General features: G+C 51.3%; 8 protein-coding genes across 8 annotated transcripts; 3 read left to right on the forward strand and 5 right to left on the reverse strand.

Moving 5' to 3' along the window:
- Nucleotides 1-1,468: 1,468 nt before the first annotated feature.
- On the forward strand, nucleotides 1,469-2,059 carry CORC01_13360 (uncharacterized protein; the record flags this gene model as incomplete). The annotated part of the gene is made up of 1 exon (XM_022624977.1): nucleotides 1,469-2,059. One exon carries the CDS (start codon nucleotides 1,469-1,471, stop codon nucleotides 2,057-2,059), a length of 591 nt encoding a protein of 196 aa, XP_022468504.1.
- Nucleotides 2,060-2,161: 102 nt separating this feature from the next.
- On the forward strand, nucleotides 2,162-2,554 carry CORC01_13361 (uncharacterized protein; the record flags this gene model as incomplete). Its single annotated transcript, XM_022624978.1, has 1 exon — nucleotides 2,162-2,554. The coding sequence occupies one exon, from the start codon at nucleotides 2,162-2,164 to the stop codon at nucleotides 2,552-2,554; it is 393 nt and encodes a 130-aa protein (XP_022468505.1).
- A 910-nt stretch (nucleotides 2,555-3,464) lies between these two features.
- CORC01_13362 (nucleotide-sugar transporter) lies at nucleotides 3,465-5,172 on the reverse strand (the record flags this gene model as incomplete). The annotated part of the gene is made up of 5 exons (XM_022624979.1): nucleotides 3,465-3,734; nucleotides 3,790-4,527; nucleotides 4,601-4,909; nucleotides 4,968-4,997; nucleotides 5,089-5,172. 5 exons carry the CDS (start codon nucleotides 5,170-5,172, stop codon nucleotides 3,465-3,467), a joined length of 1,431 nt encoding a protein of 476 aa, XP_022468506.1.
- A 3,673-nt stretch (nucleotides 5,173-8,845) lies between these two features.
- CORC01_13363 (uncharacterized protein) lies at nucleotides 8,846-10,089 on the reverse strand (the record flags this gene model as incomplete). Its single annotated transcript, XM_022624980.1, has 4 exons — nucleotides 8,846-9,138; nucleotides 9,189-9,383; nucleotides 9,438-9,591; nucleotides 9,655-10,089. 4 exons carry the CDS (start codon nucleotides 10,087-10,089, stop codon nucleotides 8,846-8,848), a joined length of 1,077 nt encoding a protein of 358 aa, XP_022468507.1.
- Nucleotides 10,090-11,554: 1,465 nt separating this feature from the next.
- CORC01_13364 (uncharacterized protein) lies at nucleotides 11,555-13,384 on the forward strand (the record flags this gene model as incomplete). Its single annotated transcript, XM_022624981.1, has 4 exons — nucleotides 11,555-11,764; nucleotides 11,820-12,243; nucleotides 12,309-12,370; nucleotides 12,431-13,384. 4 exons carry the CDS (start codon nucleotides 11,555-11,557, stop codon nucleotides 13,382-13,384), a joined length of 1,650 nt encoding a protein of 549 aa, XP_022468508.1.
- Nucleotides 13,385-13,753: 369 nt separating this feature from the next.
- Nucleotides 13,754-14,974, reverse strand: CORC01_13365 (uncharacterized protein; the record flags this gene model as incomplete). Its single annotated transcript, XM_022624982.1, has 3 exons — nucleotides 13,754-14,188; nucleotides 14,254-14,438; nucleotides 14,539-14,974. The coding sequence occupies 3 exons, from the start codon at nucleotides 14,972-14,974 to the stop codon at nucleotides 13,754-13,756; spliced, it is 1,056 nt and encodes a 351-aa protein (XP_022468509.1).
- A 1,159-nt stretch (nucleotides 14,975-16,133) lies between these two features.
- On the reverse strand, nucleotides 16,134-17,213 carry CORC01_13366 (uncharacterized protein; the record flags this gene model as incomplete). Its single annotated transcript, XM_022624983.1, has 1 exon — nucleotides 16,134-17,213. The coding sequence occupies one exon, from the start codon at nucleotides 17,211-17,213 to the stop codon at nucleotides 16,134-16,136; it is 1,080 nt and encodes a 359-aa protein (XP_022468510.1).
- Nucleotides 17,214-17,599: 386 nt separating this feature from the next.
- Nucleotides 17,600-18,189, reverse strand: CORC01_13367 (uncharacterized protein; the record flags this gene model as incomplete). The annotated part of the gene is made up of 3 exons (XM_022624984.1): nucleotides 17,600-17,779; nucleotides 17,843-18,119; nucleotides 18,179-18,189. The coding sequence occupies 3 exons, from the start codon at nucleotides 18,187-18,189 to the stop codon at nucleotides 17,600-17,602; spliced, it is 468 nt and encodes a 155-aa protein (XP_022468511.1).
- Between the last annotated feature and the right edge of the window lie 3,156 nt (nucleotides 18,190-21,345).

A 21,345-nucleotide genomic window follows, 5' to 3' on the forward strand; every position in this document is an offset into this window, starting at 1 on the left:
CCATCACGGGCTTTCCTGCTCAAGCCACAAGGCAAAGAAGGTGTCTTCACTTGAAGAAGCCGTTGAATAGGGTAGAGAGGTCGTCCACGGCAGATAAGACGGCCTATTTCCAGGCTCAAGAGGTACGCCAAAGCCCAGCAAATCGAACAAGGGGTAATGATGATGATGCTGATGATGATGATGCGAAAGCGACGAGGTGACCAGCACTGATAAGACACGAGCTCCGGATACCTAGGCGCGGGGCTAGGGGGCGCAGCGGGTGCCACCCACATGCCGTGACCAGGTGTTCTTGTCCAGGGGACGTGTAACTTGATGAACGAGGCAGCTATGTGGCACGAGAGTCGACGAGAGGCGAGACGACAGATTAAGAAATGCTTCTGAGGGGCTCTCGGGGGGCGTTTACTGTGGCGTTTATCGACACCGGTTTGTTGACTTACATGCCGTTGCACGAATGCACCCTGTCTTACTTGGGTTCATTACCTTGGTCAATGTGTCACCCGACGTCATTCCGCCGTCGCACAAAACCTTGAAAAAGGAAGGGAAAGTTTCGTCACCGGACGTTGGGTGCGAGACTTGGAGCCAGACGAAATTGCTTCAACGACGATTTTTTCCAGTAAAGAAACAAGCAGCCGAGCCAGTCATGTCACGCCTGTCAGAGCGCAGTTCAGCTGTGCAAGGGAGAGCTGAAATGGTGCAGAATTCCATTCGGTCAACCTGGAAGTGTTAGTGCAGATAAGGTAGGTACCTTACCAAAGGACCCACTCCTTCTGCGGGGATTGCCGGCGTCAGCCCGGGCCGCAGATCGCAAGTGCCGGCAGAGCCCCGGCCAGTCCCGCTTCCCCACTACAGCCTTGGGCGCAGAGGTAGTTTGCACTTGAGCATTGCGTGCATGAAGGAAATGCTGTGCTACCTTGCTTACTTGCGTTGTAATATGCATTTGATGTAAGAGTCAGGTTGTGGAGGGTAGGTAAGCAAGGCTCTCTCTTCAGGCGGACGAGTGTTACCACTATGCTGTACTAAAGTGTGCACAGGCATCGTGTTACCCCGTGGAAGGCGGACATGCTCCTCCTTCGATCTCGTAAGGCAAGGTCAGGTAATACGTAAGGAACCCAGTAGAAGAAGGCACCAAGTCAGACTCATGCTCTGCATGGAAAGGAGGAGCACTCCGGATATCTCGGCACCTACCTACGCGAGGCAAGTTGGGCGAGGGCAAGAGCAGTCATGAACCGCACTTGCCTCCTCAACATCACTACTGGGATGCGAGACAGCGGCCAAGCCTCAAAGGTAAGGTAGGTATGGGGAAGGAGAGATGGTGCCCCTTCGGCATCGTCTAAAGATCAATCAAATAAACTTCATTTCTTCAACCTTTCGATCGCCTCACATCATTGCAGTCCTTCAGCCTCGGAGTCCAGTTCTGCCCACGCCCCACACTACTCATGCTGTAACGGTCAGCTGGGCAGCACTCACGATGCCTCCTCCTCTCCTTACCCTCAATTCCACACTCTCAAAGGCATCGAGTTCTCAACCTCGATCCTCGGCGTCAAACATCCGAACCTCGCACGGCAGACAGTCCTCCTTGAGGAACCCCAAACCAACCGCAGACCTCTCACCGGAACACCATGCAATCATGCTCCGCCATGCTCTCTCCTCCCCAACTATCCGAGCCCTAACCTCCCTCCCCCGAGGCCCCCCTCCCGAGGAAATCCTCCGCTGTGCCTCCTCCGCAACAGAGTTCCTCTCCTTCACCTTCAACCCCCTCGAAAAGGTCGCCTTCTCCCACATCAATAACGATCCCTCCACCCGCTGGCCCCTCAAAGAAACCCTCACCCAGTCCTGGCACAAGGTCTTCCTCGTCGCCCAATGCGAGGCCTCGGGCGGCGACTACGGCGACCGTCTCTCCCTCCAGGCCCGTCAGAAGCTCTACTCGGAGAAACTCCGCATCGTCAAGATCCTCGGCCAAGTCCTCCGCGCCTGCGCAGACATCATGGGCTGTCGCAAAGACGCCGTTGGCCTGAGACGCTCCCTCGAGACCTGGCGCGCCGTCGTCTCCAAAAGCTAGGAGGGGATGACGACGGAGCTGTTGCAGGTACCCGATATTGGCACCAAAAAGGTGGCTTTGCTCGTCGAGCATGGTGTCAGGAGCGTACGCCGACTCGCTGAGATGGAATTTTTCCACATCGAGAGGGTGCTCTCCCGAAACCCGCCCTTTGGTCAGAAGATTGTGCGCAGCTTGGCGCACTTCCCGCGCCTCGTACTCGCTGTCGATATAGCCAAACGAGACGAGGGTCCGGAACGTAGTATCATCGTCCGCGCCATACTGGGCTGTTCGAATCGCGAGGCCCCCGTTTGGAAAGGGACGGCCCCATGGGTCACTTTGGCTGCCGAGACCTCGGATGGCCGATTGGTCTTTTTCTGGAAGGGAAAAGTCAAAAGCCTGATGCCGAGCAAAGACCTTGTGTTCCCTGTCAAGGCAGCGAAGGGCGAGAAGGTGTTCATCTGGGCGAGTTGCGAAGAGATTGCTGGGACTTATGTGACGGGCGAGGTAACCGTCTAGGACCTGTTCGGTTGGAAGTATTTAATCGTGCGGTAACTTCGAGAGGAGAACCCATCTGGCATGTTAGCATTTGTTGAAGAGCTTCAAGGGCCGCAAAAGGCTAATAATACTCACGGGGGAAACGCTATCGTAGTAATCGCAGAGGCATTATACCCAATTTTCCAGCTTCCCACATTCCGTTGTGGCCTTCAAGACTCTTGATCATCCAAATTGATACCACACCTGGCGCGGCATGGTGCTCACTAATTGGTCCCAAAGCCAAATCCCTCTAATTCACGATTGCCAGTGTCCCAGGCTACAAGGCTGTGAAACGCTGTCATTGCGAATTCGCTACTGAACGATGTATAGATATTTCCGAAAAAGGTTTCTTGCTGGCGCATGCTCCACTGATCTTGTCAATCTCGCTTTCGTCATCTACTACGCAGCTTATTCTGTCAAACACAGCCACAGATAAAGCAGCCTGGCCGTAACAATGTGAAATCTTATTCTCCGAGCAGCTAGCGCTGTACAATATTTCCGCAGCATGCAACTACTAAGGTAGCCTCTGCAGTATGAACACTCGCGCTCTCAGCTCCCTAACAGGGGCTCTCAAATATACAATGCACCGTCGCCTATGCCTCGCGGTATGGCCGGGTATCGCTGTTGATGATACTGTGTGGTGTGGGTGGTTGCGCACATGCAACCCGGACTCTATTCCAGGACTCGATGTCCAAATATTCCGGAGCATGCCACCCAAGAGAAAACACAAAAGAAAAAGGCGAAAGACAGGCCCCCCTCCAATCCTTTTTATTACCCAGCCATTTGTTTCTCGTCATTGTGCTCCATCCATTCCCCCAACTCGACTCCGGTCAGCTCGTATCCGTTAAAAACATTTCGAAATGACGTCATTGAGGCGACGATATCATGCAAATTAGTCGTCGCGGTTCTTGCCCCTAACTGATGGCGCGCGGTGGTGGTGCAGCATGGGTGAGGATGGCCTAGACGTCGAAAGTCCCATGTTGCGGACCGCATCAAGCGGGTCCAGGTTAAGCTTAGTTTCGTCTGTGATGGCTGGCGTGTAGGCCGGGTCAACCATTGCCTTTTCGTAGCTTGCAATCGTAATCGGTGGCGGGCGGCCCTTGCGATCAGGAATGCTGTAGATGTACGTCGCGGCCAGAACCAGAGCAGTGCCGGCGAGGAACTAAAAGTGTCAGAGAACAAGTGGTTCGAGACGAGTGGCAGAGGCGTTGACTTACTGTGAAATTGACTTCAAAGTTGAAGAACCAGACACTAAACAAGAAGCTGATAACGATGCTGATGCTCGCAGCAAAGTTCTTCGCAATGTTGTCGGCATAGTTGATGCAAAGCGACGCAAGCACACCTCCAACAGCCTGGAATACTATCGCGGTCCAGACAACCCAGTTGTATCCATCAAAGAATCCATGCTTGGTAATATCCTCCCCGTCTATGAAGATGACACCTGCCAGAGCGGGAAATAGCGAATAAAATGAAAGCTGGATATTGCGGGTCCAGACAGAGGCATGAGTGCCCGAGTCCTTGAGCATCTTCTCAAAGTATACTCCGGCAAGGCCCGATGCCACGGCGGCAACGAGCACGGCGGACAGTCCAATTGAGTAGTTCATGAGCGGCGACGGGTCTTGGTCCTCCTGGATACCCTGATATGAGGCCGACCGCTTCATGATTTCTCCACCGACGCCCGCGAGACCGTCCGCAGCGCGCTTGGTGAGCTCACGGGCCACATCGACCGCACCCTCGGCAGCTTGACCCAGTTCGTGCACGGAGCGAGGAAAGAAATGGTCCGTGGTATCGTGTAGGAGGATACTGGCCGAAGAGGACTCGGTATGGCCTGCGGGCGAAGGCTGGGGAAGCGAGACGATCGAGACACCCAAGGTCAGGATGAAGAGAGAGATCCAGCGCTTCATGCCGAGAGCGCGGCGAAGCATTGTGACGGAAAAGACGGCTGTCGTGAGAATCTGCGACAGGCATACGATTAGTTTTGGCAGGTCCTCTCCTCTGGGTGGCGGGAATGGGCCCGTGTAGGCGCACCTTGAGCTGATACAGCACTTGAAAGTGGACGGCATCCAGGTTTCCAACAGCGACGTACTGCAGCGTATTTTGCAGCGTGTAAAGTGTTGCTGGGATTGCGAGCTTCCACCCATCGCCCGAGAACACGGAGTTGAAGATCTGCTCAAAGATGACGGTAGCCGGCGTAGAGGGGGCTAACGTGCGCGAGACCTCTGCAATGGAGCAGGTCAAGCAAATTGACAGTTTGATAACCTCATTGAGGAAGACTGCCGTGGATGTAAAGTATCGGTGGTCGCCAATGGGGGGCATGATGCGGGAGTAGTGCATGATCTGCCAAGGTCGAGTCAGCGTTGGTTTCTGGTAATCACGACGACACAAGAAGACTTACCAGAATCAATGCCGAGTTCTGAAAGGTGAGCTGAAAAGCGAGGCCACTGTCAGTAGTCGTCGATACAGAGAAGAGCCTTTGTGCAAGACTTGGCGCGACCGCGAACAGTCATTGTGCGTACCGTGATGAGGGAAAGCTGCTTCATGGACAAGCCGAAAAGTGTCGGCCCCCCCGCCGGCGGCGCGGCAGCGTCGAGGAGAGCCATTGTGGCCGATGCGAAAGGAATTGAGGTCTTTCAAAACGTGAGAAATGGCAGTTGCAAACCGTTCGATCGGTAGCCAGATGTCGAATTCGTGCGATGTGTGCTGTTCTCCCCGGAGTTGGGGTTCTGTTCCGTCGGGTACTTTTGAACCGCCGATAATTCGTCGCGTTAAAAAGGGGAGGGGGGACAAAGTGGGTGGTGTGGGAGCTAAGCTAAAGCTCTCCCTTTTTTTTCGACCCTATTTTTTTTCCCTCTACTTGTCGTAGGATCTTGGGGCAGGACAGCGAATCGGGGTACGGATGGCGATCTAGAGGGGTCTGGAACAATGTCAGAGCGGCGGCCGGCAGGTAACACGGCTGAATTGTATGGATGGCGTGGCAGCGGGCAGTGGTGATTGGCAATAAGAGGCTGCCGGATGGTGGAAGATACAAATGGGATAGCAGGAAGGGAATGAAAAGGAAAGGAAAAGAAGAGAAGAAGGGTTGCGTTGCATTGAAGCCTTCGAAGAGGGTTCGAAAGTGTGTCGCGTTTCTTAATGCCCAAGGATGGGACGTTTCTAGCCCCAGTCCAAGAAAGTGCGACTGTGTTTCCTCTGCTTGGGATGCGCTGGCCGTGACGCAGGTACGCAGGTCCCTTCCTTCCCTGACTGGGCGTGAGGCGGCCCCTGACGTAAGGGAAGAGCCGGGGCAGGCATGAGCAAGGGGGGGTTTCCTCACGGAGCAGACCAAAAAGAGTCCGCGCAGTTGGGGTCCAAGAAATAGGTGTATGATGGGTTGTATTGGGTAAAACTAACTGTCTGTCGTTGCTTGTATTTAACCCATCGGCAGGGGTGCCGCGGAGTTTCCAGATCGGGGAGTGCTCACCCACCCGACCGATCCTTCCACTCACACAGACAGCAAGTGCAGCGCAAAGTCGCCGACAGGCCGCGGTGGAGTGGATAGCGGGCAGGAAGGAGAAGGACGGGAAGGAGAAGGGGAAGAAGGACAGGAAGGGGAAAGGAAAGGACGACAAGGGTACGTACCCCGTGGTCTAGTCTCTCCTGTCGTCTCTGGTCTCTGGTCTTTGGTCTCTCCTGTACCATGCAGCGCAAGTGCATTTGCAAGATGCAGGAAAGAAGAAGAAGAGGGAGAAGGAGAGATGCAGGGGCGCCTGAGATGATGTCTGTTCTCAAATTGCTTGCTAGGTGAGGGCTCTGGGCCTATCACTTGATGATTTGTTTGTGTCCCGTGTCCGATGTCTCCTGCAAACCATGTGCTCTGCTCAGTCAGAGCCTGTCCGTGAATCTGGCAAGCCGCACGCCGCGAGCCGCAAACTTCAGACCACTCACCACACAGCAAGAGCAAAACCGGAACTCGGAAAGGGACGACTACTCGGATCCCCGTACCGCGACAGCACCAAATCCAAGTATTGGTGACTTCAGGTTGTTTTGAAACCACGTCTGGACGTCTGGCCCCTCCCTCCTCGGTTAGCATGAGCAAGACTTGGGTAGAGCTTCAGCTTTCACGGCCCCTCATTCGCCCGCCGTCCCCTGGCCCTCGCCTCACCTTTCACAATTCTCAAACTCTCTCTGATGACAGTTGCGGGATTGCCTGCAAGATAGCGCCCTCCTACCATGCGATACGCCGCGGTACACCTCAGAGACACCTACCTGGGCAATCAGAAACACGTTCCTCACTCTAGCTTGTCACCGTGAAGGCATCCACCTTGTTCTCCTGGGCAAGTCGATGCGAGAGGAAACACTCGAACCACCAGACCCTAAAGCTTCCCACGCCTTTCCGCGCCTGCTATCCCGGGTTGTTTGCCCGGATCCTCGTTTTTGCGATTTCTGAGGCACCTAGAGACGCAGAGCCGCCCAATACACTCCGGGTCGAATCCGCTCATTCGCCCGAGCGTGCCGCCGTGCCGTCCAAGCCCGCCGTCTGTCTCTCGGAGTGACTGCCACGATGCCCTTTCCCGCTGTATACCCGGATGTCCAGATGCCCCGATGCCCAGATGCCTAGACCACGGGATGTACGATTGCTGGAATCTTTGGCCCAGCTTGCAGATCAGCGACGCATCCGCCACGCCCGCAGTGGAGGAACCTGAGCTGGGGCCCAATTCGCATGTAATTCTAGACGGGTCCAGGGCACACAAATCAGCACCACAAGAGGCACCGCAACCCGACGATCAGCGATGCGGTGACGGGGATCACCTCTGCTTTCGGCCCCCTTTTCTCTTGTTCCTGTCTTTGCAACCCGGCTACCGTCAGTGATAATCCGGGGAAGCTGGTGGGAAACCTGTCTCGATTCTTGGCCGGCTTGGCGGGACGAATGAGGCCACACACAGAGAAACAGTTTCTTCCATCTCTCAAAACTCGAGTCCAAATATGTCGACCTCTGTTCATGTCGTCGCCGTCACATCCAATCTCTCACCGTCTTTACTAACCATCTTCTTCTACCTAAGCTAGCGCGTCCTTCACTTCACGAGATCAGAAACTCACCATTAAAGCAACTAGCCCCGGCCCAAGGCGGGGAAGCTCCCCATAGTTTTTGCGCCTCCATGCATAGTGAACTGTCCCGGCTGGATCTGAGTCTAGCATGGCGTCACCTGCCCCTTGGCCGAATCACCACCTCGATCTTTGGGCAGAGGCAACCTCATAACCTCATTAGCTTGGAAGCGCCATCGAGACAGTCTCACCGGAGCGAGACACGCTACTCCAACCGCGTTCACGGCTCCCGCCATCCTGCCCTCAACACTACGCCAATCAGCATTTAGATGACTCCTTGCCCCGTGCGACTCCACCGCCACGTCTGGCAATGCTTGGCCTCATGACCTGCCCAGCGTTGACCACCAACGTCACCTGAAATGAACTTGAAGGTGGTGAAGCGGGTAGAAAGGCTGGACAGGGCGCATCACGCGGGGTACATTCCATAGTTTTCAGACGGTGCATCCTCCGCGTCAAAATGCAACGCGTTTGACAGCTGCCAATGAGTCGGGACGGTCCAACGTTGAGGCTTCCCACGGATGGCCGCCACGAGGGCTGGAATGCTCTAGTGCGATCCCAATTTCAACGCCTCCCCCGGATTCTTGCACCGCCATTGGCTTGTCCAAAACGTCCGTCGTCCCTGTCTCGGGTGAGGTGATGGTTCTGGTTTTGCCTGTTCAAATCCTCTGATGTTCGGTCCGGCAAAGGGATGGCACGCAGCTTCAACCTCGCTAGTGTCAAGGTGCGACGATTGACGACCAACCGCCTTTTGCTTTCCCAATGCCACCATAAGTTAGGTGGTGCAGCTTACAAAGTCAAGATTGAACACCAAATCACCGAGAACGATTTTGGGCATAGAGAAGTCACCTGTTTATCAAATCCCCCACACCTATGGTCGTCAAGCTTAGACGAGCTGCTTATGACACGTGCCCTGACTCTAGTAGTAACTTCACAGTGTGACTTTTGATGTGAATTTCAAAAGAATGATTGATGTTTGTAGATTGCTTCATGTGGCAACGACAATAGCCTCCTGTTGAGCTGCACGTCGCAAGTCTGAACCATGATGCCTCTCAAACCGCCGGTCCCGAAAAATGCCGTCATATTTCACTGGCTACCAAGAAAGAAGAAGCCCCTTCCTAGCTCAACGCCTTGTGTAAAGGTTCGCCAAACGAATTCTGGATGTTGTGCCACCGAAAGCCATTGAAAATTCGTTTATTTCGTTGCGTTCTGGCTCTTCGAACTGTTAACAACGACCGCCTTTGTTACCATGATACCATCGAGCTTGCCCGGGTACATTAGCTCTTCTTGACTACTGCTTGGCTCTGCACGGGATACAGTGGTGCGCGGAAACGGCCGGAGTTGGACATCTTGGTCTTCAGTTGTACGACTGTTACTTCTGGCGTAATTGGCCTTCGAGTTTGACTTGTCAATATAGTACTTCTGGCGCGATGTCGAGTATATTTTGACTGCACGGTACAGTCCAGGTCCGGTGACGATGATGACAGCTGGTCATTGATCAATGGAGGTTCAAAACGGCGATTGCAAAGAGACCTACCTATGGCAGCTTCGATTGTGCCCCAAAGAGCGAGCCAAGGTACCGTAGGCTGGGCCCCGTTATTGCCAATCTGCGTTACGCGGACAGTTGAGGCAGCGATGCAAACCCAGCCCAGACAGAATAGACCTGCGATACTAATCTTGCGCGACAGTGGCATTTGCAACGTTATAATGAGGCGCAGAGGTAGCATCATGACTAGTCATGGTCAGATGAGGATAGGGCCGCTTTTTCAAGCACAAGGAATCTTACTGAGGAGGTCTGTCAGGACGTCTACCGCATAGGCAAACCACATACTGACGGCAGCAGCTTCGACATCTCGTGGCGTTGTGCAGGCACCAACAGAAAACCAAGCATGCATGCTTGAACAAGCCAGGAAGAGTGAAATCACGGTTCCAACCAGCGTCTGGAGCGATCAGTCAGCGGGATGCAACGGAATCAAAACGCTTGTGACTCAGAAACAGCCTACCAAGCCACAGAACACGACCAACGCCCACCATAGTTTGGTGTAATAAGGCAGCTTATCCAACAACTTCTTGTACAAGCACAACAAAGAGAACTTGGCTGACCAGAGGCAGAACCACAAGCAAGCTGAGACCGTGAAAAGACCCTTCTGGATAAAGAGCGCGTCTTCAGTGGCAGTTTCATACGGTTCGATGATACCGGAAGCCATGTCGGTCAGTCTGAAGAAGGCCGGGACGATAAAGAGGTACAAGACGGCGAGCACCATGAAGAAGACGTAGCATGCCACAAGCCAGCCATCTTCGGGGAGGAAACGATTTTGGTGCATGACAGCAAGGACGACTCGCGTGCCAACAACAACAGTAGTGAGAACGATGAGGGCAAGGCCAGCGTTCCGAATCGAGGCCCTCGAGACCGGCGTCGAGACTGGGGCACCTGGCATGGCGGGTGACAGAGATTGAAAGAAATGGCGAGAATGAATGATTGAACCAAGCGATAGACTCTGGGAGGACTTCCCTCATTTACATACCCCACTGTGCAACAGTATTCTTCATGCAGGAAGTCACAGATCTGCGGATTAGAGCACCGAAGGCAAACTGCTCACAACCACGGCTTCTGTCCAGAACGTGGCGATCGGAGCATGCCCAGCGGCACAGTCTCTAGTGAGCCGGCTCAAGCCAATGAAACAGAAGGGGCGTGGGAAACAAACTTCTCACAGAATAGCCAAGGCGCCATACACACCTCGCCAACGGCTGTTGGTCCTTCGACCACTCTGGTTCAATCAGCTTAGAGACATTCAGCGGGTCAGTCACCTAGTTCATAGATGCACAGAGCAGCCTCTCGGGTCGAAGGCTAAGATTCGTCACCTATACAGCTTACGAAGCCTTCAGATCTTTACTATCTCACATGTGAGTACTAATTTCCTGGCATGGCTGAAGATAGAATCTGAGCATCAATACCGACTCTCTAGAGCCCAACGGAATTCCGAGGCCTACATGAACCTAGTGATGATGGCGCTGTCGGCGAGCTCCCGAAGATCTCGCGTTAAAAATATGCTCCTTGGCAATGTCATCGGCTTCTCCTCGCCACTTTCGAAGCAATCATCAGGCCTTTCTCTTGAACCGCTGCAAGGATTTTCGCAATCCAGCCCTGGTGACACCGTCATGCGACAAACAAATTTATTGCGGACTTGCAGTGCGAAATAGGCAAGATACGACGAATATCCTTGAGCAACCAATGTTACGGCCCCATGATATACCCGAAGCGGGTGGTCGTCAACAAAAGTGATTTGCTGAAGCTCTATGTCGTTGGTTCTTCATACAGCGATCCTGCGTGTCTTGGCCCGCAAGTCCGCGTGCCAGCCAAGAGATCGAACGCGGAGCCGTGTCACTGTGGCCAGTTTACAACTCCCTTATACCCACACATGAGATTGACTCCAACGTCACAATGCCCCTATCAACAGCTTTACCAGGGTTCACTCAATTTGAAGACGGGAATCTTTCCTGTTTAGTAGAACTCAGTCCGTCCGACAGTCGCCGGAGGTCTCCTCCGTAAGCTGGTAGGGTGTGGCACTTGGCGCATAACATTGGCGGAAGCATCTTGCCAGGACTCCGGGGACTCGGAGCGACTCACGCGAATAGCCTTGCAATGGACCGCGGTCTATCTCAACATCAACCACAACATACGGCCAACCTATGCCGCTTCACTTAAGCGACCTGCAAGGTCCCAACTCGTCGACGTCGTTGGCCCCATGCGCGTTGCTTGAATCAACTCATACTTGGATCGTACTAAATGTCACACGTCTCATCAAAAGTGTGTTGGTTGTCTTGTTCTCCTTTCTTTTTTCAGCGCCGCTCTTTGCCATCAATTACCCCAGTCTTCCTCAGCACCAGCTGCCAACCGGAGAAATGCCAGTCGTAAGGTATCTTGCTGTCGCTGGTTTGTTGTTGGGCCAGGTCACTGCCGCTTCTGCTCAGGTCACCGCGAACAGAACCTCTGTCGTGGAACCATCCAACTTCAATGTCATAGAGGCTCTCCTCGATCTAGGTGTTGATGTCTCTCAGCTTCCCAGAGTATCTGAAATTAGCAAGAGATCTGAGGTCAGATGCTCCACCGCTGTAAGTTCTCTTCAAGCCCCCAAAGTTCTCAGACCTAACGCAAGCCCCTCTAAAGTGCAACTCGCTGAAGCTGGTGTTTGGCGACGCCGCCGTGGAAACACGCAACGAGGCGGCATACGCCAACTTCACCGGCTCGTACTGGTCCTCGAATCAGGCCGAAATCAGTCCCTACTGCATTTTCAAGCCATTCAAACCGACTGATGTTTCCGTCGCCGTGCTCATTTCTCGGTTGACGCAATGCCCGTTCGCGGCGAAGAGCGGCGGCCACGCTGCCATGGCTGGTGCGTCTAACATCGAGGGCGGGATCACCATCTCTTTTGTGAACCTGAAAAGTATTTCCTTGTCTTCTGACAAGAAGATTGCCTCAATTCAACCTGGAAATATCTGGGGTGAGGTCTTCGAAGAGCTGACCAAGTCTGATGTCTCGGTTGTCGGAGGCCGACTCTACAACATTGGGGTGGGTGGCTTGACAACAGGAGGTAAGCTAGCGTCTTTGATCCTCAAAGTTACCTTAGAACACATCGAAAGCTAACCTCAAGTGCAGGCGGCATTTCCTTCTTCTCAGGCATATATGGATGGGCTTGCGATAACGTCGAGAGCTATGATGTAAGATCGGCAAGACGTCCTGCCTAAGGTTCTAGAAATAATTACACTAACAATCAACAGGTTGTTCTCGCAAGCGGTATCATCGTCAGGGCAACACCTAATCAGTTCTCCGATCTCTACTGGGCTCTCCGCGGGGGTGGTAATAACTTTGGCCTTGTCGTGAGCTTCAATCTCCGAACGATTCCTCTGGCCGGCGGTAAGATGTGGGGTGGCTCGAGAGTCTACACGGAGGATAAATTTCCGGCAGTCTCGACGGCGTTTTCCAAAATCATTTCCAATTCACCCGGAGACCCCAAGGCCGGCATCTACGTTGTCTGGTCATACAGCAGCGAAGCCAAGCTCGCTATCCCGGCGCTGTACTACTCGGAGCCGGACGCCGAAAACGCCACCATCTTTTCCGACTTCAACGCCATCGATGCCATCTCGGATACGACGCAGAACAGGGTCCTTGCCGCGTGGGGTAAGGAGACAATGAACGATAGCCCTCCGGGTCTCCGGGAGGCCTACTACGTGATCACGACAAAGGCCGACCTCGAGATTCTCAACATCGCCCTGGACATTTTCTACGAAGCAGTGCCCGCCGTTGCCGACATTTCCGGAATCATTCCCGTTCTCGTCACGCAGGGCATCACGGTCCCGATGCTGGAGAAAATGCAGCAAAACGGCGGAAACCCGCTCGGCCTCGACGTTGAAGATGGTCCTTTCTACATCATGCAGCTCTGCGCAATGTGGGACAACAAGGAAGACGATGACACGGTCTACGCGTACATGTCGGCTATTTTGGAAAAAATCACGGCGGAGGCCAAAAGTCGTGGTGTCGACAATGACTACGTCTACATGAACTACGCCAGCCAGTTCCAGAATGTGGTTGGCAGCTACGGGACGGAGAACGTGGCGAGACTGAAGAGCATTTCGAGGAAGTACGACCCTCGGCAGGTGTTCCAGAAGTTACAACCGGGGTATTTTAAGCTTGATCGGGCGCCGATACCGGATTCTGCTTATTTTTCCATTTAACTGTCGTCTATTCGGGCTGTCTAGTTCGAAACTTAGTGTACAGCATGCTATGAGAGACTCATTTGCGACCAAATTGCCGAGCTTAAACGTCAAACCAAAAAACCATGACTCGACAGTTGAGACGGATGGCATCAGATGGTATATGGTGAAGCTAAACTTTTTCTAATCTCACACCTTCCGATTATGCCCAATATTACTTACTACCTTAAACGATGGAAGGATTGTAAGCATCTTAGGATCTGACTTTCAAAATTGATGATCAAGGTACAAAGCAAGTCTAAGCCGAACACACATTATATGGGCCGTATCGTCTAATCCAATACATAAAGAATGCGCAGTATTTATATCTGTTTCTAAACTCCTGAAGTCTCAACGGTTCTCTTGAAAGGTCTGAAAGGTCATGTCCGAGTTCGACCGTTTTCGAAGCATTTTGAGCATCCAGGGTGGTGCCCTATCCCTGAGACTTCCCCCTCTGATCCTTCGTTCCAGTAGCCACTGGACCGTCATCGTAGCCATGGCGCAGTTCCACACAAACGACACGATCATACCCAGAGAGAAAATGAGCGACGAAGAGAGCGCGCTTGTTCCGCAAATTGTCATGATGCCAAAATCATCGATGCCGTCTGGGAGGGCGAAGCCTGAGATGAGGAGGATGGCTTGACAGACAATGAAGTCAAGGCCGTTGATCAACTTGAGGCGGCGGTACATGTAGAATGTAAGATCGGGACGGGAGCTGAGTCTCTTTTGGTAGAGGTAGAGGGGCACTGATATCGCGGCCAGGCCAATGGTCACGAAACCGATGATCTAGAGCGTTTTTAGGATTAGCTGCTGACCAGAGAGAGGTCTTGTCGAGGACCAGGCTAGCTTACTCCGTGTTCTGTTCTTCCATGATCTGAATCTCCCATGGCGATTAACCCAGTGACTAGCCCCGCGATTGCCAGTGGGCCGAATAAGATGACTGTGAATATTGTCTGCCATCGCTCCATTTTTCGTTTGGTAGGCTCCTGGAGTGCGCGGTCGATCATGATGCATAAGCTGGGCGCTGATGCCAGTACTAAAATCACGGGATAGCAGAAGAAAAACGCCACGGTCATGCATATAACTACAGCCTGTCAGATAAATAGCAGACTTGGAGGGAAAGGAGAACCACCCACGATGCACATATGTCAATAACACGAACTGATCCTCATCGACACCATTAACCTTGTACGTGTTATCCGAAAAGTCAATGGAGAAGGCATTTCCTTTGCTGGTAACGTTGAGTAATATACAAGTCGGTATCGTGACGTTTAAAACGGGGTTAGCCGAGATATTTCTCTGGAGTAGTTCGTGTAGTCCTGCTACACCCTTGATTATCCAGCAATGATCAGACGTTGAAAGTTCGTGGAAGTGCTCTTGGAGAAAGTCTGTAATATAAAGCTCATCCCAAGGACTGAAAGGACAGTCTCGTCGTATGGGTAGTATAGTGTCATTGATTTGTCGATGGTGCAACGAGATGCGTCGAGCAAGACCAGGATCCTCGGGGATACCCTCTGAAGATGGCCTAGCACCCACAAGTCCGATGCAGAAGAAAAGTATGCTGAGTAACATGTTGGCTGAATGCATGGTTCGACGACCGTTCGAGTAGTGAGAAGAAGGAGTCGACGACCCTCTCATGAATCCTCCGGGGTGGTAATAGATATGGCCACAAGTCAACGGAGTCGCCGGCAGTCCTCTCACCGTAGGTCTTTCTGGTCGTTGCAAGAATGACGAAGGCTTGAGGCTGGATCTCAGGGGCTTGCACGGGGAGATTTGGCCCGTTATGAGGCTTGATCGGCGATTTAAGGTTTCGTCTCATTTGCCCGACAGCGTCGGTATCCTCGTTTTATCGGATCCGGTGGAGACTCGGGGGCCCGCGGAGCTGCTCGTCTTCCGGGGCCATCCTTGCTAGCGCCGCCCATGACTCTGCAGTCTATATGTGCGGCAGCGAAAACCAATATCAAGACGCTTGAGGGCCGACTTGGGGTGGTCTTTTTCTAGTATATGACACTGGGTACGGTGAGGACGCGTCCTTGCTGCGCCACTGCGGTGAAAGAGAAACCTCGAACGCATTACAAAAATCTCAGAAATTAAAAATTAAAGCAATCCGTGACGCCGTCGATTCCGAGCTCGCTTAAAAACAACCCGTTTCCATGAGAAGGTGTAGCAAACAAGATGCGATCCTTCATGCCGGTCTTCGTTCCTGGAGATTGGCTTTTCTCGTCGGCATCATCTCTCGCCATCTTCGAGCCAATTTCATCCCCTCCCAGACAATCCATCCCGCGCGAGGTCATTGAGTCGAATGGATGAGCGGATGCTGGCGATGGCTCTCCCGGGAACTTCGGTATGTCTTGCAGCAGCTCGGGGAATTGGGCAAAGAAGTCGGGTGCCATTGTCCAAGATCTCAGGTCGTGGATCTTTTCTTTGAAAAGAGGTGAGAGACCATACGTGCCCAATTGCATGTTTCTAGTATAGCAGTCACGAAAGTCGTAAGGCCACACTATTCGCAAGTGCTCTTTGAACATGTGCCAGAATATATTGCTACAGTACCGATGTGGTGCAATGGCGAATCGGTATCTCAAAGCTGGCCTATAAATAATTTCCAAATAAGCTTCTTGTCCTATCCCCCAGAATTGGATCCACTAACCAGGCAAAGTAATCAGCCGAGGGGTCATGGGTTATTTCCTGCAAAGGTCTTTTTGAGGTTAGCCCAAGCCCATTTTTTAGTACGTCAGATGTGTTGCACTTGCGATTTCAGATACCATATCGGTACGACTGCAGACTCCACTAGTTTCGGATCTGCGTATGCCCTCATGAGAAGATGGATTATGAACAGAACGGCCAGACGTTCCGCTTGGCCACACGCCGAGAAGCAGATTTCATCGAGTTGGCGAACCTTTCTCCACAAAGGCGTCATCCTGCCCGAGTACGCCAAGCTATCCCAGCCGTGAAGCACGGCGTGAACAGGGACGTCCTCGCCAGTCTCTCCTTCCAGGCGTATTGCGGCATCGGGGAGAGCGAAAGGCTCTTGGAGTATTTCGTTGCCAGCATTCCAATTGTTGCAGCTGACTTGAGAACCATCCGAGAGTCGTCGAACCCTGGTAGTTGAGGAGCAGTGGCATGTAGATGATGAGAATCTTTCTGTTTCTGTTCCTGTTTTCTGCTTCTTGCTTGGCGGTACGGATGTTTCGAGCGTTTCAGGCGCAATCCGTGGCTCATCTGTGTCTTTGAATGACGCAGGCGCTGCGGAGTCGGGCTGGAACATTGAGTCGCTTAGAAGTTGGCTGATATCAACAGAGAATTCATCCACAAAGTCAATCCCAATTTCCTTCTCGAAACCCTCACGGGTAGAGCCATCGAAGATAGGCATGGACGAATATGCGGGCGAAATTGAGGAGTCAGGGCTCGGATGTTTCGGGGAAATCTCTCTCATCGATGGCGGCTTCGGGGAAGACGGCACGTCACAGACCAGTCTAGTCGAATCCCATGATTCGGCTTCCTTGACATGATCGTTGAACAGAGAGGAAGTTGTTTTCAGACATCGCATCAGCTTATTCCTCTGTTCAGTCACTTTTGACAACTCCGCCATAAGCGATGCTGTAGTAGCGGTGTCATCTTGATGACTCAATTTCTCCACCAAGCTCTCGAGCTGAGCTATACGGTTCTTCGTCTTTTCGCGAGCAACTCTTTGGGCTTTGCGATCGTATTCTCTCTTTTTGAGTCTCTGAGAAGTTGCGGCAGTCTCTAAAGTCCGCCCCGGCGATGGAGCAGCTGTGTTATGCGTACCTGCGTTCGTCGGTGTGCCGGCCATTTCAACTTGCCGTTGGATCGCAAATAAGGGTATTATGCAGTCTAGGTAAACGATAATCTGACGTTCACTTGTTACTCAGCAGTAAGAAGACATGGGAAACGGTGGGTACATGGTGACGTGGGTGGGGTTTGTCCGACACTTTGTGGCGAGAATGCGGGGGAACAAAGATGTTAGGGGAAAGTGACCTCGGATCCTCGGTAACACGCGGTACGGAATGGTTTCATTTTTCAACTTACTAAACTGCTCGACCACTTATGTTACACTAGAGCAACAAATTGGAATAGTATTGGGTTGTTTAGTGCGTCTGACCAGTGATGTTACCTGCACTCAGAATGTGCATCATCAATAATGATCTGGCGTATTTTTTTCACCCCTAGTCTAAGTAGCTAGGCCTTGCTCTGTGTTCTTCTTCTCAGATAAAAGTAATATGTCCCAGATTGAATATCCTTGTTGTCCATAGCACCGACGACCGTGTTTTCATCAACGTATCGGAACGCGTCAATGATGGGGAACTTGTCATAAACCATTGCAGCGGTCACAACACCCCGAAATTTAACTTCCCGGACCTAATATATCGGTTACAGCCACAGTCTCAACGCCTAGAAGCAGTCTTAAATGGGTGCACTCACTCGCGCATGGCCGTAGTCAGAAAACCATGTTCGTTTGCCGTCTTCTTCGTACCGCATGATCGGGTCCACATCATCGACGGTTCGGAAGTCTTTACCCGCCCACTTGAAGTTGCGAAGTTGTAGGTGAGTGGGGTGTCCAGTGTCGAAACTTCCCCCTTCCCATTGCCCGACAAGAAATTCTGGCTTCACAGGTTTCAACTGATCGTAGACAGCTGCGATGGTAGCCTCATCTACATGGCCTTCGACCTTGGCGAGTTCCGCAAACTGTTGTTCAGGTCTAGATAATCAGTGAGAATCATTGAAACACTTAATCAGGGCTAGGAGCGTTATGCGAACGTTGATGTCATTGTAGAGGTTATTCGTAAGATAAGGGGGTACAGTAACAAAGTCTTCAAGAAAACCTACTCTCTACTATGTTTGATTTCTTAAATAATGCGGCTCTGCATCGCTATTTAAGCAATTTGATTGCGCTCACTGTAAGAAGTGGCGCCATTAAGAAACACGTCACGTACGTTGCGGTGGGCCGAGGATATGAGTCAAAAGCTCGTCCCCACTCCTGACTCGAGTTTGACATGTTACAGTAGAAACGGCTATACAAATGAGAGTACTACGCAAACAGTCAGATATATCTACTAAGCAGCAGAATCTAGGCACAATGAGTATACGAGTCTAATTCTTAAAGATGCTCATCTTCTACCAGAAAAGCGGTAAGACAATCTCCTGTTAAACTTAAGACACCTTGATTACAAGCAAAAGGTACGCGATGCCTTCAGAATCAATGAGCCTTGCGTGAAGCAGGACATAGAATTTCGGCTTGGCATGCAGCATAAAGATCAGGGAGAAATTGGACTGCTAGTTTGACTGGAATATTTGAGAACATAATCATTAACCGCAGTGGCCCAAGGTGGATCCTTTGACTCCGATACTCGGAGTATTTGCCGCAGGTGCCGCAGGTCCTGTGTTTCGTCAGTTCGGACAAAGACGAAGCTTACACAGCAATTATTCGCTTGTGTAAGGATATTCGGGTCAATTCATTGCATGAACCCCACTACTTCTGCCCGCATCGCACTTGCGCCAAGAGTAGCAATCTTCTTGACAGGGTCATAATTTACGCTCTTGAAGTTCAACATGCTAATGATCACATCCTTGAAGGAAGGAGATTTGAAGCCATGGTCTCAGATAGCAAACTCCAAGCAAGAGGAGTACAGAAAATCTACAACGAGTGACAGTACTTCGATGGTGCTTGGAACGAGAACCACGCAAGGATTAGGCTGCATCTGGATGGTAAATGGCTTTGGATGGAGCCTGTATGGAGAGTCGTTTAGCATTAGTACAAGTATTGATTCATGGCTCAACTTTCGAGTCACAGGCTTCAAAGCAGCGAACGTAGGTGGCTGAGCATCAGAGGACATTGCGATCGTGACAACGGAGGAGGATAATGCTTCGTGAAACAAAAGTTGAAAGTGGGGTGTATTTATTTCACTGTTCATAGATCAACCTTAGCCTCAATCATATGCTACGTTTGATTATAATTGCGAAACTCTCATCAACCCAGCGGCACCAACGTTTTCGCCCTCGGCCTTCGGTTTAAAGCTGAACAAGTCCACAATGTGACGTGAGAGGGATAGATATCAGTATGGTGACATCTGCACAGTCTATTGCAGGAGCTCACAGATTCTTTCGTACATACAAAAACCGCAGACTAGGTCGTTTTTCATCCGTTACGATGACGGGACCCGATGGGGGTGTCCGTAAGGAGCCGCCATGGTTCTCGATTTACAATGGATAGACTCGGAATCTCGAACGGAGTCTACAGCTACGAGGACTGTTAAAGTACGACATTCTCATTTCTATTACCTGATGTAAAACTCAACGACCCAAAAATCTTTAGTGTAAATTGAGTTGCGATAACCCGGCACAGTTCTACATTGAAGTCCGTAACGGGCGAATCGGGCACTAAGCGTAGTGGACGTCATCAGATGAAGCCTGACTAGAAGCAAACGCATATTGAAACAAGGCAAACAAGGATAGTTTCCAGCCTTGTAAATGAACTTGGAACATTAACTCGACTAAGACTGTTTTAGATGGCTCACTCGCGTCTACTTCGTCCGTTGAAAGAGCGAAAGAGGCTGTTGAATTTGTAAGTTCTTGTGGACTCTAAAGCTTCTTTTGTGAGCGTCTGTGATCTGTTGCAAGCAAGAAGTCCATAATCATTATGCTTTTATCGTCACCTTTAGGCATGATTCTCTCTCAGTCCAGCTTCATAGAATAATTCACCGAGGATTCAAGGATTAGAACCTCAACCGACCAACAATCAATATCGGTCGCCAAGATGACCTGCGGAACGCCACAAATTTCTACGGAGATGCTTCTGCACCCTCAAGACCTGCGAGTTAAGGTCGCTCTGGTAACTTGAGAATTACTTTATGTGTCTTATTTAGCTTGTCTTTTTTGGCTAGAAACGGACCGTCAGGTGGGAAACCTGCCAACAACATTGACAGAGGTGCCTCGCAGGGGTTTGACCGCGCCGTTAGTATCCACCTTGCCAGCCGTGGAGCAAAAATTCTTAGCACCTGCTCATCGTCAGGATCACTGGACCACATCAGATCTCTTGAACATACGGTCCAGCAAGAATACTGCTCAAACCAGATGGATGCCTCAAAAATTGTAGGACTAATTTCGAACCTTCTTTAGCCAGACTTGCCTAAAATGGATGCTGATGAAGTTTGCGAAGAGCTCGGTGGAAAGCTAACATCATCATCAACAATGCAATCCATTTTAAAGCGCGGCCCGCGCGTGACCTTGATGTAGGATATGCCCAGAAGTTTTTAATAGGGGCGCTTGAATATCCTTCCCAGAAAAAAGTACATTCAGCCGGGATCTTGGGTAATCAAAAACTCAAGTGATTGTGCTCGAACCGCGGCACCATTCCATTAAGTCTTAGTTTGAAGAAATTGACAACCACACCGGCAAATATCAGTGCAAATATTGAACTTGGAAGTGCAATGTTGTACACATCCATCAAAGCGGCAATGGAATCCATGAGACCATATTGGATAAACCTTCTAAGCCAGGACACAAGACCGTTGGGAAGCACGGTGAACTCCCCCTGCTTCAATGGTACGGCAACAGATTCGCTCTAGGGAAAGGTACCATGGAATATGCGTGATGCCGCATTGAAGGTGGTGAGCAAGGGGAACTCCATTTATGACGGATGTGGACTTCTAGAGGATGTTGCTTAAGTCGCCGGTCTGATGGTGAGTAAAGCGTTGCTATGGACCAATGGTGCAGTTAATGGTGGCTCCGTTCAGATCTTGTCATTATAATAGAATTCATTGATTGCTGAATTATTGATAAGCTACGAGTTCAGTGTAAAGACTAGAATAGTCGATAAACAGCACGCTCTTTTCTACTGCTTTCGTGTGGTGCTGTTTCTTTTCTCACGAAAACCTTTTCTAATGTTTGAAGATTGTGTCTCCCAGCATCTACCTACATTAGCAAAA

Source organism: Colletotrichum orchidophilum (assembly GCF_001831195.1).
Source record: "Colletotrichum orchidophilum strain IMI 309357 chromosome Unknown Scaffold_189.1, whole genome shotgun sequence".
Taxonomy (NCBI): Eukaryota; Fungi; Ascomycota; class Sordariomycetes; order Glomerellales; family Glomerellaceae; genus Colletotrichum; species Colletotrichum orchidophilum.